At 38.4% G+C, this 17674-nt stretch overlaps 1 protein-coding gene across 12 annotated transcripts in view; it reads right to left on the minus strand.

Moving 5' to 3' along the window:
• Nucleotides 1–17674, minus strand: part of Ddx4 (DEAD-box helicase 4) — a 55100-nt gene that overhangs the window by 20185 nt on the left and 17241 nt on the right. For 2 of the 12 annotated variants that reach the window (XM_087621694.1, XM_087621695.1), the window contains exons 5-13: nucleotides 15834–15911; nucleotides 13663–13713; nucleotides 8413–8472; nucleotides 4167–4268; nucleotides 3179–3259; nucleotides 2669–2710; nucleotides 500–547; nucleotides 358–405; nucleotides 15–157 (exon numbers count right to left, since the gene is read on the minus strand). In XM_087621694.1, coding sequence (XP_087477820.1) covers nucleotides 15–157; nucleotides 358–405; nucleotides 500–547; nucleotides 2669–2710; nucleotides 3179–3259; nucleotides 4167–4268; nucleotides 8413–8472; nucleotides 13663–13713; nucleotides 15834–15911 — 653 coding nt within the window. Of the gene's footprint in view, nucleotides 1–14; nucleotides 158–357; nucleotides 406–499; nucleotides 548–2668; nucleotides 2726–3178; nucleotides 3260–4159; nucleotides 4269–8412; nucleotides 8473–13662; nucleotides 13714–15833; nucleotides 15912–17674 lie in introns of all 12 variants that reach the window. The other 10 variants (XM_087621701.1, NM_001077647.2, XM_087621698.1 and 7 more) reach the window with 5 other exon arrangements.

Genomic DNA, 17674 nt, shown 5'->3' on the forward strand with positions numbered 1-17674 from the left:
AATTATATACTGACCAAAATTGCCGGTGGTGCATCATGTCCAGATACTTCAACAAGTATGGTATCATATTTATCAAAGTTTATGCCTGTCTGATAATGTGCAAAGATGGAGTCCTCATCCTCTGGTGGAGGAGGGGGTATATATGTCACTTTTGGACCTTGGAATATAAAAAATATAATTTACAAACGAGAAGTACAACAAGGGAAAATAACAAAAACGGACAAAAACCAAATAGAAAATAACTGTTAAATTCCTTCCTGAGATTTTCACTGTCAAGTGTTTTTAATCTAACTACAGTTTTAAGTATCTTTAACTTTAGAGGAGTACAACACAGACTCAGGTACTGCAGATGCCAACCTTGAATATCACTGCTTTCGCCTCCTTCAGCTTCTGACTTCCAAGAATCTTAAAAGGAATAAAACCAAAAAGATAAATGTTAATTGAAGAATAAAATAACAGTACCATAAAGATCAAAACCTTTTTCCAAAATAAAACTTACTCTTTCCAGAGCCTGTTACTACTTCTTCATTTAAGCCTTTGTAGCCACCTATTAAAGAAATTCAGAGTGATGACGCAACTCATGGAGAGTTGCGCATGTCTTCACCCATGTCTGTAAAGAGGACAGTCTCAAAACAGAAAGCATCATTAGTCACTGCTTACATGGTGTCTGAGACAGTTAGAGGCTGCAGCACATCTCAGTGCTCAGTGCTCTTTTAATGTGCACAAGTCCCCGGGTTTGATGATCCCCAGCATGAGAAGAAAGAAGGAAGAGGAGAGAAATAAGATGAGAAGAGAGGTAAAGAGAGAGAAGCTTACACATTTTAAGGTTGTTCAATAGTCAACATGGTAGATTTATGTAGATTACAGTCTTCCCTTAAGCTATGAGACATTTCCCTGGTCAGCAAGGAAATAATTGTCTAAAAGAAACTAAAACTGTTGGGAGGTGCCTAAGACCATCCTTCAGGATCAATGATTCTTCAAGGAGGACCCAGATTATGGCCTTAATTATAGCTATGGTATATTAAAATGAATTACTAAGGAGCATACTCAACCAAGAAAGGAGGGGCATGGGTCAAGTTTCCCAGTTGTCTCTACTGGTGTTAGTTTTAACAACACAAATATTTACCAGAGCACTTCAGAGATTCATACAGAATTTTCACTTGAAAGCTGGTAACTTCTGAACCTTCTGCCTAGCATATAGCATAAAATCCAAAACCCTCAGAGAAAAAGGCAGTATTCAGCATTACCTACATCATATATATTATACAAACAATTCAGGCATAATGATTTACTCTTATCAATTGAAAGAATGGCAATCTTTCCCATTTCCAAGTTCTCAAAAGTTAGCTAAGCCAGTTTAGCAATCCACCTGACTAGATTAAAGGATGCAAAGCCTTGGTTCCCTTCTTATTGATGTGACAAAAGACAGCTGGAGGAGGAGAGAATTAATTTTGGCTCAGTTTGAGGTAGAGTCCCTTATGGCAAAGAAGCCACGGCAGCAGGAGCTTGAGGGAGATGGTCACACTGCGTCAGCAGTGAGGAAGAGGAGAGCAGAGAATGCTGGTGCTGAGCTCCCTGCTCTTCAGTCTAGGATGCCGGCCTGGGGAACTGTACTGCCCACATTCATGAGTCTTCACACTTCAACTAACCTGGTCTAGAAAATCCCTCAGACAGGCTTGGCTCCCAGGTGGTTATGGATCTTGTCAAGTTGACAATATTACCTACCTCTGTCAACTTGACATTTAAATGGATCCCTTATCATCACTGACTCATGGCCAACTTATATTGCAAAATGCTTTGAATCGCACTTCAAACGTCCTCATAGGGGCTGGAGAGATGGTTGAGAGCTCTGACTGCTCTTTCAGAGGTCCTGAGTTCAATTCCCAGTAACCACATGGTGGCTAACAACCACTGTAATGGGATCTGATGCCCTCTCTGGTATATCTGAAGACAGCGACAGTGTACTCATATACATAAAATAAATAAAAAATCCCCATAGACTACAACAACTCCTCGGTATTTCTGATCCTCCTTCAGACAAGCTATAAACATCTGTGGATAATCTGATTTAGATAAATTTTAGCAAACTTTGTTTCATATAAGAAAATGTAAGAAGGCAGGGTTCACTACTTTGCTTTCAGACTAACGAGTTACCAAAAAAAAAAAAAATCAAATAACCTTTATTGATCTACTAATCTGCAAAGTATTTTAAGTTTCATATAATACTTAAATATTTATGTTCTGGAGAAAAAACCTTTTTGAGAGTAAAAAAGTCACATTTATTATTATCTTTACTCTTAGATCATGAAAGGAAAGGGGTATTTTAATAATGTGTACAAATATCTCAATATTTAATATCTGCATGATATCCCATTTGTGGTTATATTGAAGTATTCATTGATGGACTTTAATTTTCAGGTTTCCTAATATAAAGAAAACTCAGTGAGTATCTTTTGTATGCATTTACAAATAAATGCTCCTACCATATGTGAGTCTTACAATAGAATTGCTAGATCAGAAAGAAAATAACCTGAAAACGTAATAAGCCATGTGAAGGTCATAGTCATCAGGTGTGTAGAAACAATGATGATTACCTTTATGCTAAAGAAAATGAACTTAAAGATTACAATAGATGTAAGCTGAGAGAAGTCAGTCAGTAAGAGCTCACCTCGGCCATTCCCACTTCTGCTCTGGAAAGTGTCACCACTGCCTGTAAAACATTGCACTGCAACACATTAGAGGAAACGTGCCTCCCGGCTCTCCCTCCCCTCAGATACACAAGGAGAAGATAACTATATTCTACAGTCATTCAATAGCATTCCTAGGCCTCTTGATTTGTTTATAGAATTCATTTAAATCTTGCTCCTTTTAAGGCATTTTTCACTTTTTTTTCCCACCTCAAATCATACATAGCGTTTCTTTGAAACCAACGCAAGCCTACTTTCCTTCTTCCAACTTCAGTCCCTGCTCCCATCTCTATTGTCAGCCCACTCTAGAAAGGTAACTCATCATGCACTAACTTTCTAGGGGAGGCAAAGGCACACATGTGCCTGTGCCTGCATAACTAAGATCCAGGGGAGGTCGTGAGCTAGCCTTGAGATATACCTAACCATGCCCTTGTGCTAAAATCATAAACACGTTATGAATACCAGTGCTCAGTAATGGCTTCATTTCTCACCTGAATCACTTGCTGCTGGTTTCCTAGAACCAAAAAGGCCACCACCACGCTGTGATCCCTGATCTTGGTCATATTCACTATCTTTATTTGAAAGAAACAGAATTTGATTATGTTACTTTTATAACATTTTACAATAATTTAGCAAAATGTCCAAGACTGGTATTACAGGTTAAAAGATATATAAAATTGTATAACAAGAATCACAATGTATATTTTTTAAGTGTCACAGGAAGGATTTCTCTACAAATTATATACTTCACTGACAAATAACTTCCTCAAAAATCAATGTCATTTTATAAATAAGTTAGGGTGAATCTTATCCCCAACCAGAATGGGACTTTTATTGTGCATAGAGACCACACTGTATCATCTCACTGCCTGTTCACCAAAACATCATCTCTGTCCCTACTCCCACCACTGCCAATCTAACACTGTTGGCCCTGTTCCCATCATAATCTAACACTGTCAACCCTGTCCTTCAGAGGCCTGTATGTTTTAATAAAGGGCAATTTATTCAACTTTACACATTTGAATATTAAATTACACAATGAATATTAAAAATTTATTAATGCCATTAGTTTCCAAAATTACTATTGAGAGACAAATGTATTCTATGTGATTTATGAAAAATACTTTCTAGAAAATGTTAGCTATCAGAATGTAAAGTAGAAAGGCCGTGTTGGTGAAAGAATGTATGAAGGGGACAGATATATAGAACACCATTTATAAGGTCAACCATCATTTTCAGCCTCCAAACACTTAGTAATATATAATGCTTTATAAAGACTTAGTAGCACAAACTTCTGAAAAAAGTGTTCCAACTTAGTATTCAGTTGCCCCTGTTTCTGAAAATAATGATACATGATACAGAGTGGTAACTTGTGTCTGCTACTCTACTAAAATCTTCATATAATAGCAACTTTGTACATTGGGTTTTTAAAAGTAATTTCCAACAAATGAAGCACATCTTATGCAATCCACTACTAACTTGGTCTTCCTAGACCAAATCCTCCGCGGCAACCTCGGAAACTACCTCTTCCACCTCTTCTGAATGGGCCTGAAGCTTCCGAATCATTCCCATCTGGATAGCCTACATCAAAACACACACAAGAACAGCACAAAATAACAACAGAGGGATCTTGGAGACATGGTAATGGAATTTAACATTTTAAGATTTAAATGGCTTTACTCTTTTTTTTTTTTTTTTTTTTTTTTTTGGAGCTGGGGACCGAACCCAGGGCCTTGTGCTTGCTAGGCAAGCGCTCTACCACTGAGCCAAATTCCCAACCCAATGGCTTTACTCTTAACTAAAGAATTGAGAGTTAACTTTTCAAAAGTCACACATTTGAGCTATAAACTATTATTCTTTACTGATACAGATATTGGTATGACAAAAAAGGCATTGCTTTTTAGAATTATTGAAAGGGCGTAACAATTAACATATAGACTATTGACAGATTAAGGACTAGGCTAGTTAATAAATATGTTAATATTTTTTACTCAAAACTGAGTAAAAGAAGCATGTTGCTTGAATAGCACAGCAAGTTGTTACAACTACACTATGAGCTGGATTTTTACTATGTACTACCAGATTAAATGAATCCAAATTTATATTTGCCCCCTATAAAAATAGACACTTTAACAAAAGCACAGGAACCAGGTACATGTAAAGTCTCATTTTCTGTTACAAATTACAAGTGAAGTATGACTTCCTTTAATGAAAAGGTAAATCACTTTCAAACCAAATGCCAAGTACATAAAAGATGTTTAGTTTATGTATTTGCTATTATTTATAACAACACAATGATTGCTATAATCCAAAATCGTATATATTCAAATTATTGACAGATTCTATTTTGAAATCGTGATTATACAATAAGAGCGAGCATGGGCTGAGATGCAGCTCAGCTGCAGAATTCTCACACAGCATGTAACAGAAGCTGTGCTCTGTCCTCGGCATCACCAAACACAAATCAAAGAAAATTCAAATTAACATACTAGCTAGCCTAGCCCTTAATCTGTCAATAGTCTACATGTTAACTGTTATGCCCATTTAATAACTCTAAATTATTCACATTTTTTAAAAAGGTCTACCAACTTTCTCGCTTTTTATTAAAAAAAATTCTCCTGAACTTTTCTTTTTCTAAGCAGAGACTATTTCCATAAACATCATCAAATAAGATACAGAGCAAATGTATAGATTTAAAATATAATAAAATAAAGCCCTATGGACCTTCCATTCAGCTTAAGATTAATAAACTCCTAACACAACTATGTCCATGGGGGGTTGGTTTCTCTCAAGCACCTCTCTCCCTCAATGACCCAACCAACACTGCCTTGCATCCTCCTTATTTTATCGATGTACGCAGACTTCAGAATCGTGTACAATCTGCTGGGGAAGCACTGGGAAGCCATTCCACATTTCTTCTGTTAGCTTTTCTTGTCTACTCCTGTGCTCCAGCTTATCTGAATCTATTCTCTTACCTGCTTCCTACCTTACTTGTCTTCCCTTAAGGAACTCAGCCTACTAGTTTCCCACCAAATAAACTAGCTGTACCTGATACATCATGGTCTACTTTTATTGTTATTGGGTAATAAATGCTTCACATTTTGACTATAGGCTATAAATTGAGAAAAATCAAAGGTTATATCTATTGCTAATTCATTTTTTATTGTACCTTATTTAATAAGAGAAATCATCTATGACACAAAGGCTATAGCATAATTTCTGAGTTTCTTCTGGTCTGACTAAATGACCAATCTGTATGTAATTTCAATGTATGATGAAAAGGCATCTAGTCTATAACTTTAGGATGTAAGATTACAGACAGACTGTGATGTGAAACTTGCTAGCTGGTATACAAAGCTACATTCTTAGTGGTTTCTGGTTTGCTCACTCCTACTTTCTGAAGAAAATGAAACGAAAACATACTAGGATTCACAAATTTTTCCCTTATAATATGTCCTTTTTTTTTTCTTTTCTTTTTTTCGGAGCTGAGGACCGAACCCAGGGCCTTGCAAGCGCTCTACCACTGAGCTAAATCCCCAACACAGTATGTCCATTTCTAATATTAAGTTATATTTTGTTTCCCAACTCTGTATCAATTATGTTTGGGATGATTCTCTTTTCAATTCTTCGATGAATACATCTACTAATATTATGATTACTGACACATGAATTTTTAATTCTACCACCTTATGGTGTGTTTTTTGTCTTCGATTTTTTTCTAGTTTTGTTGTTTTCCTTTAGTGTTCTAATTAATTCATGAACACCTGAAGAAATGCTTTTCAAAGATCAATTATTCATTTCCAAATGCAAAATGCAAAAGATACTTTCCTTGTAAAGCTTGATTTCTTTGGGGTCTGGTATTTCAGCAGATGTTTTGGCCATGGAGATGGGAGTTAAAACTTTTTCTTTTAAGATTTTTTTTTTGTTCTTTTTTTCGGAGCTGGGGACCGAACCCAGGGCCTTGCGCTTCCTAGGCAAGCGCTCTACCACTGAGCTAAATCCCCAACCCCTAAGATTTTTTTTTTAACATTTATTTATTATGTATACATCATACAGCTTTCTGCCTGCATGTATGTCTGCAGGCCAGAAGAGGGCACCAGACCTGATTATAGATGGTTATGAGCCACCATGTGGTTGCTGGGAATTGAACTCAGGACCTCTGGAAGAGCAGACAGTGCTCTTAACCTCTGAGCCATCTCTCCAGCCCTCGAGTTAAAACTTTTTAAAACTGAATTATATCATTTTTCCTGTTCTCCTTTCTCACTCCAATCTTTCCTGTGTACTCTTGTCCTTGATTCTTCTCAAAGTCATGGCCTCTTTTTATTTAATTATAGCATATGTAGATGTCTAAATTTTAATGAAATAATAAAACATACACTTTCATTTTGTCCTTTCTCTGATTATCCTTCAGTTTTACTTAAAAACAACTTTTAGCTGGGTATGGTGGTGCATGCCTTTAACCCCAGCACTTAGGAGGCAGAGGCAGGTGGATCTCTGTGATTTCTAGGCCAGCCTGGTTCACAGAACAAAGTTCGGAATAGCCAGGGCTACATAGAGAAACGCTTCAAAAAGAGAGGGGGAGGGGGAGGAGAAGGAAGAAGAGGAGGAAGAGGAAGAGGAGGAAATCTATAAATTAATCTGACTTAAAGGTAACTCAAAGATATTCACCATTCTCCAGAAAACAATCTTTTCCATAGTTGGTGTCAAAAATCTGGTTGTTAAAAACGGGAAAAAGCAGCAGGACTGGGGATGCAGCTCAGTAGTGGGGAACCCAGGGGGACACTGAATTGGATGACTAGCACTGGTTTTTTTTTTTTTTAAACAAACAATGCTAAACGATGTACTTAATTAGGCTGGAGAAATAGCTCATCGGTTAAGAGCACTGACTGCTCTTCCAGAGGTCCTGAGTTCAATTCCCAACAACCACATGGTGGCTCACAACCATCTGTAATGGGATCTGATGCCCTCTTCTGGTGTGTCTGAAGAGAGTGACAGTGTACTCACAGACATAAAATGGATAAATAAATCTTTAAAAAAAAAAACTTAAAAAAAAAAAGATGTACTTAATTTCATTTTGCCCCACTATCACATCTTTGCAAAATTATAATGCTTAACTTAGGAGACAGACTTTCTTCAATTTGGAACTGGGTGATAGCTTTGCTAGTGAGGGAGAAGAGCCTGGTGTTCAGACAGTCAGCTAACTATCTCAGGGGAGTTCCTAACAGAAAAGTCTTTATCACAGATGGGGACACATGAGCTCATTCTACCCTAAATTCACTGGGTTTTTCTTTTCTGAAGGTATTACTGTTGCTGTTGTAACATGTCTCCCTATATATTCATGAAATATAATGATTGCTATACAATGTCACCTCATATTTGTAGAATTATCATAAGATCTGAACAAAAAAGTACAATTTCTTGCTTCTGCTAAAAGTCTAGTGACCCTTTTCAGAGACAAATACATTCTCAGTTATCTAAATTGTAATTGATCAAGATACCTCTTCTGTAAATTATGCTATTCTTCAGATCCTTGGGAAAAAACCAATCTCCAATGACACTGGATCTGAAGAAGTGAACTACCAACAGTCGCTTGAGTATCAGAAGCAAGAGCACACGTCAACGTATTTTTGTGAAGTTTTCATTACTTTTCTTTCAGCCCTCCTAAAGTCAGTTTTGTCAGTTTATTTTTGTCTTATATACAAATTGTTCAAAGCACTGTCCTTACCGCCTCGCTTGGAAAACCCTCTGCTCCGAGTCTGAGTATCTTCACAGTCATTAGTAGACTCTTAAATAGAAATGTAAGATGTAAATAGCATCTAGGTCGCTTTAATGACATAAGAGCTACTGTAACAAGAATAGTTTTCACGTTGAAATATAAACATTGATCCTTAAGATAATTTTACTGGGAACACAAAAACATTGCTCACAGTAAATTCCCTATACAGTAAGTACATATGTGTGTGTATGTGTATATATATATGTATATATATATATATCATTGTTTAATGTCAAGCGTTTGACTGAGCATGCACTATTTGCCCACTGCAAAGCTATACAAAATGCAAAATGAAAAGCATCCACAAGTAATCAAACGGATCAGAAAAGCATTTATAGGCTATTAGAGACACATGGCTGTTTTATTTAAAATGTCATTTCTTAGTAATTCTAGACAGTGCTGCTTTCTTAAATCCATGCAAACTTTTTCTCATTTTTTCTATTTAATTACTCAATTACTCAATGGCTTTTCTATTTCAATGACAGTACAACTATATTTCTAGGGCTTCTCTGAACAGTGGTGTGAGGATCAATCAATCACAACACTGATGGATGATCAAGTGAGCTGGGTGAGAGTAAATGCCTAAGCTCCATTCCCAGAGTTTATCCCCCAAGTGCTGAGTGATAACAAAGAATGCTCAATTCTTTAAACTTTTAACGTTATAGATTATTAATATAACTCTAAGCTCTCCAGAAGTTCTGAAACAACATATTTGGGAAATATGGAGATAGCCTCAAGGTATCTGGCACATGTCACTGAGGTCCAGTATTCAAGAACTTTAAACAGACAGAAAGTCAAGAGGCCAACAGCTTATGGGACTATCATCTAAACTCCTACACAAAAGTACCCGTCTAACTAATATGCTTTGTTTAATTCTTTTAAAAACATTATCCTGATACCTAGCTGAAGGCCCTCCTTAACTATTTGAGCTTTAGCAGCCAGCATATTTTTATATTTATTGGTTCTTTGGGGATTTCACATCATAAACCCATACCACATTTGCATCACATTAGCGTCCCTGTCCTCCCTGACACCTTTTCCCCTGCCCCAGCAAAAAGAAAAAGTCCAATTTATGTCATCTATATATTTATTGGGGCATGATCAAGCTCTCGGGGCCCTGCCCCCTAAATAAAGCTGCGCCCTTTTCTCCTGCATCCCTGCTGGAAGTCATCCACTGTGGAGGGTGAAACCCCAGCATCCTATCTCAGGACTTAAGAGTTCTCTCTGATGCTTCCTGTCTAGGCTTTTCCTACTTTGGGGAAGCGTGGAGGAAGGCTTGAGGTAGAGGTAAGGGTTGCCACAGAAGCCTTCTTTCTCAACTGTGCATCTGAAGTCATCAGTATCACTAGAAAAATGGCTCACTTGCTCTTTAGAGAAGATGAGGAGCCTTGGCTGCAGTCAGTGTGCATTCTGAAGAGCCATCTAATGTGGGGCCTGAAAATCATGCACTTGAAGGAGCTCATCCAGAGCAAGAGTGAGGTTGAGACGTGTCCAAACTCCAAAAATCTCATCCTGAGACTGGCAGGAATAAGACTGTTTGCTCCTTGCTCTGGGCCAGCATGTCTCAGGGCATATACATAAGCCTTACACCCCTCCACCACCACCATCACCCTTAAGGTTAGTTACATACCTGGTGACCAGATTACAGGTAAGAACATGTCTAGATAGCATGTAGATTTCCTCTTCATGCAAATGAACATCCCCCAGCACCTTAGTCCCAGTCAACGATACACACTCACCCTGAAAACTTCTCACTCCCCAAGATTTATATAACCCTCATTTACCTCCAAATAAAGAGAGCTGTTTTGCTAAAAAAAAAAAAAAAAAAAAAAAAAACTGTGGAGAAGGCCATTTCTTCTGCACCCACGAAGACCAAACCCCCGTAAGATAGCCCCCGCCCCAGCTAAGCCCCATTCCTTCCAGTGCAGCCCCAGTGCTCAGTCACTCAGAGGTAAGCAGACCCAGGCCAGCAATCTAACACAACTTTCTTGAAGAAGATTTAAGAAAGAGTATTGGGAAAGAAAGAGCTTTTAGAAAGAAGACTGACTCTGAGATAAAGAGGTGAGAGCCTGCTTTAAGAAAAATATCCTATAAATCAGTTTAGGATATTTTGATGGTTTGCATATGCTTGACCCAGGGAGTGGCACTATTAGAAGGTGTGGCCTTGTTGGAGGAAGAGTGACATTGTGGGGGTGGGCTTGGAGACCCTCCTCCTAGCTGCCTGAGGATGCTCAGGCTGTTCCTGGCTTCCTTTGAAGATGTAGAACTCTCAGCTCCTCCTGCACCATGCCTGCCTGGATGCTGCCATGCTCCTGCCTTGATGATAATGGACCAAACCTCTGAACCTGTAAGCCAGTCCCAATTAAATGTTGTCCTTTATAAAACTCATGCTGGTCATGGTGTCTGTTCACAGCAATAAGACCCTAACTAAGACAGATACATATGTCTTTTTGTCATTTTAAGAAATGGAATAATGGCATTAGGCAAACTTGGACAAAAACCAAGTCTATACTATATTCTAACTTCTTGTGAATCTAACTATTTTAGAAATAAGTTTAAAATAAAAAGTTATCTTTGTGGATCTGGAAGATAAAGAGAGCTCAAATGAAAATTAAATAAAATTAAATAGCTAAAACCTAATAATTACATAATATAAAAATGTGGTGTATAACCTATGCAGCTGGCACTGTTCTAAAGGGATAACTCATTAATGCACTCTTTCCTGTCTGCCTTCCTTCCTATTGGTCAGAAACAGTCTGACTGTATTTGCCAGGATGGTCTTAAACTCCTAGGCACAAGGATATTCCTATTTATTTTGCTGTGTTGTGTTTTGTTCTTTAAGACAGAGTCTCTCTTTATAAGCTAAACTGTTCTAGAACTCTGGCCTCAAATGAATAGAGATCCACCTACTTCTGCCTCCCAAGTGTTGTGATTAAAGGGATGAGACACACACTTGGCCTGACCCTCTTATCTAAGTGTCCCTAGAACTAGGACCAGAAGACAAGCCATCACACCCAGTTTTATTCTACTGCACTAACTTTAACTCTTAGAAAAACCTTGTCCAGTGACTATAATCCTCATCTTATCAACAGAGAAAACAATTTTAAAAAGTTAAACACCATTTTTAAGACAACACTACCACCAAGAGGATGATCTGGGTCTTAAACTCCCAAATATCTGCTCCTTATCCCTATACTATGCCAAGCGAGGCAGAGAGCCGTAAAACACTAGTGTTGCAAGCAAAAGCTGCTGTGGCAATCTTAAACCCATTCCTGGATTTGTCCACAACTGTGAGACTGGAGGACTTGATCCATAAGTGTCACTTTTCTTCTTTGAGAGGAACTAAGAAAAAAAAACAGAAATAGACAAAAGCAAAATCCATTTTGGAAAAAGCACTCCTTAACATAATGAAAACTTGACTTATGCTCTGCTGTTATTTGACCTCCCATTGCTAGAAAGTATTCAACTGGGAATCGTGGAAAATCTGTGCTTAGATGGAAATTATCTTGATTACTATGATGGTCAGGCTTCATTATCAACTTGACTGGATTTAGAATCATGTAAGACCACAACTCTGGACATGTCTGTGAGAATGTTTCCAGGGAGGCACAAGAGATTAAGAAGAAGAAACATCTATCCACCCTGCATGTGGCTCTCACTACCCCCACGTGCCAGCGTCCTGAAGGGAATAAAAAGAAAAGGAAAGACGAGCTGAGCGCCATAGCACCCACCCCCTGCCATCTCTCCACTGTATGTGCAACGTAACGAGCTACATCACACTCCCTCTGCCATGCCCCCCCCCCATGACAGACTACTGACTTCTTGGAATAAATTTCCTTAAGTTGCTTTTATTACAGTAATGTGAAAATGCAATATAACCAGTAAGTAGGTTAAAAATTACTAGGGTAAGACAAAAGTACTCAAAACTAAAGAAATTTTTAAAAGATTTTTTTCCTCTTCAACACTAATTCTCCATTCTATGTTTTCTTTTGAATGAGACAGGGCTAAAAGCAATGGCTGGAAGAAACCATCTTATTTGACATGCTATAATCCAATCCTAAACCTGGTATGGTGGCTCATACTCCCAGCACTGCACTCAGAAGGCTGAGGCTGGAGGACTACCACAAGTTCAAGGCTGTCTTGGTCTACAGTGCAAGCCCATGTCTCAAAAGCAGCAGACTACCCAATCTCAATTTTAAAGGTTTTAGGGATTATGTTTAGTTTTAGCTTTGATTTTGAGAACCAAAGTATATAATAAAATAAGCCCCCTATTCTTTTTCCTCCAAATGCTGGAGATGGAACCCAGGGTCTTGTGCATAATAGACTACCACTGAGCTCCAACCCAAGATCAAATCTCAAATACCTAATTAAGAAATGACATTTATTAAATATTTATCACAAATGTTAGTATTGTACTCTGTTCTTTACTGACAGCCTAAGTCCCTAGCGTATAAGATGGACGGCTCCCATTCTAGAGTATATAAACACTGACTTAAGAGTGAATCCCTTGCTTTAGTTATCATTAAACTAGAAGGTAAGCAGGGCTGAGAAATCAATAAACTCTGGAATTCAATGTCAAACAAAAAACACATCAAAATCACCAGAGATGCACTTTACATACAAGTTCCAAGACCCCACACAGACCTTGTAAATCAGACTCGATAAAGCAGTTGACAACCTGGTAACATCATTCTGTTCTCATCATGCTGTTTCCCAAGAGCTTGGGTACCTTAGACATTTTTTTTACTCAGAGAGAGAGTAGTTTTCTCATTATTTCCTCTTAAACTTACTTGAGTTTAAATATAAAATGGGGGGGGGGGGGGATTATACATGCCACAGGGCACACATGGAGGTCAGAGAGCAACTTTCCGGAATCAGTCACTCCCTTTCCACCACATGGTCCTAGAGATTGAGCTCAGCTACAATTACCCCACAGTGGAGTTTTAATTCTTGACTTACTTTCCTACTACCTATTCTTTTTCTCAAAGGTTGTACTTTATAGGTTAAGCTAAGACGGGTGGCAAAACCAAGTTAAAGGTGCCTGAATTCTTTCTCTACGCCCTTGCCCAAGGTCTCTACAGCTGCCTCATGAAACCGAGCATGATGTCACACGGAAGTGAAGTTAGGACTGCCCATCTGAGTCTCTGGCATGTGCTTCCAACAGTGTAATTTTAGAGCCACCACAGAGACACAGCTTACCTTTCCAGAAACCAGAGCTGTCACCTTCTTCAAACTTGTTATTTAAAAAACCTGTACAAAATAGAAAACAAAACTGCAACTTTCTGAAAGAATTTCTTTTATCTCTATAGTTTAAAAAAAGTTTCCATGACTGGAGAGACTGCTCAGCCGTGAAGTGCTCTCTGCTCTATTATAAGAGCCGGGGTTCAGTCACGCATGTCAGGTGCCTCACAATGTCTCTAATTCCAGCTTAAGGGATCTGACACCCATGACTAACCCCCTGGGATGTGTGCAGAAACACATATAACATGCATGTACACATAAATATAAAATATATTTTAAAAGGTTTCCAGGGACAACTAGTTATGAGGAGCCTACAGAATGAGATAAACTCTGTAACTATACAGACACAGGATGAGAACTAATTCAAATAATACTAGAACTTCTCCCTCTATTAGATTATTAGCTCTTTTCTTTTAAATTTAAAATTGTTTCAATAGACTTCATATATTCCAGATATTCCCTATATTCCCCCTTACATGCATAGGCAAGACAACAGTATGTATCATAACCATTATTTGCTTCCCATTCAAAATATTAAAAATAAGTAAGTTTGGGGTTGAGGAGATGGCTCAGTTGATGAAGTGCCTACCATGTAAGCATGAAGGGCTTGAGTTCAATCCCCAGCACCACCATGAAAAAGTCACACACATGTCTATAATTCCTGCACTGAGGAAGCAAGAACAAAAGGACCCCTGGAGGGGGTTGGGGATTTAGCTCAGTGGTAGAGTGCTTGCCTAGCAAGCTTGAGGCCCTGGGTTCGGTCCCCAGCTCCTAAAAAAAGAAGAGAAAAAAAAAAAAAGAGGACCCCTGGAGCTTACCGGCCAGGCAATCTGACCAGATCAATAAACTCTGGATTCAGTGAGAGACCTGTCTCCAAAAAACTGTTGATTGATAATCAAATGTTCTTCAGTGTAAACGTCCTCAAAGAACTAAGTGCAGTAGTGCATGCCTGTGGCCCTAGGTGTCTGGAAGGTAATTAGAGCCATTACTGAGTTCCTGGGTTAGATACCTACCTGGGCAGCATAGTGAGAGACCCATCCTGTCCCACTCTGTCTCAGACATACAGAAAAAGATATTCAGGGATACATACCTTAACAGTCAATGTCAATATGGAATGCCTATCAATCATTATCTAAACTGTATTATAAAAAACTCAGTTACAATTGGGTCTGTTTAATAGAAGAACCATCCAGTTACTTAGACAGTTGTTCAATTTATCTATGATATGTGTGTTATCTCAAGTCACGGAATATCTGCAGGTTTAACCAAATTTAAGGGTTTTCATAGCAATAAAATACAAGGGAAGTTTAATACACAAAACAAGTATCCAAGTATTCACTATATGATTGACAAAAAAATCCTTTAGCAGGTATTTCCTTTTAAAGTATACACGTAATCTCTAAAAGGAATATTATTTCTACAAAAAACTAAGTTTTAAATTATTACCTTCACTTTCAATCTTGAAAGCTGCTTGTGGAAAGGACTATATTTACATTTACTCTACTGCCCTCGCCACTGCTGCTCGCTCTTCCTCATTCCCGTGATCAGGAAGAGTCAGTACGAGTTTCTAAGACAGGGAAACGTCCATCTGTCCATTACTGGTCTTCCTTTGCTCAGCTACAGATGAGCACGCTCCCTACAGAGGTACAAAACCAATCTCCATGGGAACTGGGAGCCCTGAGTAGTAAAGAAGGGAAGAACTTAGGCTTGTGCATAAGGAGAATCGATGACAGCACAGCAAGAGGAATGGCTGTTTTATTAAAAGGCAAATAAATGGAGGGCCAGCAAGTGCTTGCTGCAAAAGCCTGATTTGACTTTAATCCTGGGAACGCACACGGAGGAAGGAGAGAAGCAATGGCTTCAAGTTGTCCTATGTCCTCCACGCATGCACTGCAGTACATGTGCAATCACACACACGCAGTAAGAATAAAATCTTCTTTAAAAGACAAATGGAACACACTGAACGTACCCACAATAGCATGAACTGCCGCCTTTATACTACGCCTATATGAAACCACTTTCTATGAGCCTCATGATTTCTACATGGCATACACTTTTTGTGCTTTGTTTTCTAAAAAAAAAAAAAAAGTCAACTAAAATTTTGGTTGTAAAATATTACAAGTAATTACCTCTGTTTCCAAAACCCTTTCCTCTTCCAAAGCCACCGGTTGTAGATGTAGTCTCTCTTTTACTAGACTCGCCAATATCTGAAAAATTTTAGGTAGTTAAACTCAACAGGAAAAATTAATCATCAAAAAATAGGGATGAAATAAATCTTCAGGGTTAGATGACTGTTACAGATGCTAAGAAAACAGTAAAAGAACTTAAAGATAAGTTATATACTTGCAAGGTTTTCTTTAATTATCAAGTTATGATTCCAAAGTCAAAATCATAACTCCACTAGTGGTAAAATGTAAGTTGTACTCATGTTTCCTTCTATTAGGAATTCACTTCATGGTTCCTTTGTACTAAATTCTCCTCACCGCAACAGACCAGAGCATTACATTCAGCCAACATGATAATCTTCACTATTGGAAAATTTGTACTATATTCAGTATTTATATTGTTCTATTATTTACTTTTCTAATACCTCAATCACTCCCAAGCTTCCTACTTTAAAACCATTTTTTACACCTATTTCTGTGTGAGCATGCATCTGAAGATCAAAGGGTGAACTCTATCCTTGCAATAGGAATTAAGCTCAGGTTGTTGGGCTCAGCAGAAAGCACCCTTATCTGTGAGTCACCTTGCCAGCACCTCACTTTGTTCTCTTTTTGAGACAGTCTCACCATGCAGCCCTGGCTGGCCTTGAACTTAGAGATCCACTTGTCTCTGCTTCTCTGGGCTGAGATTAAAGGTGTATGGCACCACCCTTAATTATTTTTTGCTGTTGGTAGTGGGGTGTGTGTGTGGTGTAGCCAGGGCAGACTTATGCAAAGATCAGAAGATAGCTTTCAGTTCATACTCTTTTTCCAGTCTGGAATTGGGGGACTGAACTCAGGGCATCAGACACATAGCAAATGAGCCAACCTGCCAGCACACTAAATAACTCCATTTTCATACTGTGAACATCCAGTATTTTTTCTGTATCCTACCTTCCTATCGAAGACCAATTCCTCTGTGAAGTCTTCTCTAGTACTCTAATCAAGTATAGCCTTTCCACATTCCCAACAGCATACCACTCTCTGTACCCTCTTCTTAGTAATGGTCCATGAGTTTCTCAACCAGTAGGTTAAGAATCAGGCTTAGAAGGACAAACCACCTACATAGGATACTGAGGTAGGAAAATCCATTGAGCCCAAGAGACGGGGACCAACCTGGGCAACACTACACGAATCTCATCTCGAAAAAAGAGAAATAATCTTAAGATCCGAAATACAAGGAGAATAATTGGTTCCTGTTATAGTATTTTCATTAATTCTTAGGGAATTTCATACAGTGAATTTTGAGCATATGCATGGGTACATGCATGTGTGTACATGTGTGTGTGTGTGTGTGTGTGCGTGCACACACACACACACACACGCCCTACCTTATCCTCTCTACCTGGAAAAGAAAAGAAAAACAGAGACATCCAAGTCAGCATGCACTGTCACTATAAACTACAATTATGAAAAAGCATTCTCTGTGATCCCTATAAACTGTCTTAAATCTCTAACATTCCAGTTTAGAGGTGCTGAAGGAAAACTTCAAAATTATATATAAGTACTGTCGCTGTCTTCAGACACACCAGAAGAGGGCATCAGATCTCATTACAGATGGTTGTGAGCCACCATGTGGTTGCTGGGAATTGAACTCAGGACCTCTGGAAGAGCAGTCAGTGCTCTTAACCACTGAGCCATCTCTCCAGCCCAACTTCAAAATTCCTAAAAGCCTGTATTAACTACATATGCCAACAACCAAGTATTTTCATCATATCTTAAGAACTGTATGTAATTCAAGAATATAAAGATACTCAACCATAATTTGA

Source organism: Rattus norvegicus, chromosome 2 (assembly GCF_021556685.1).
Source record: "Rattus norvegicus strain SHRSP/BbbUtx chromosome 2, alternate assembly SHRSP_T2T, whole genome shotgun sequence".
NCBI lineage: Eukaryota > Metazoa > Chordata > Mammalia > Rodentia > Muridae > Rattus > Rattus norvegicus.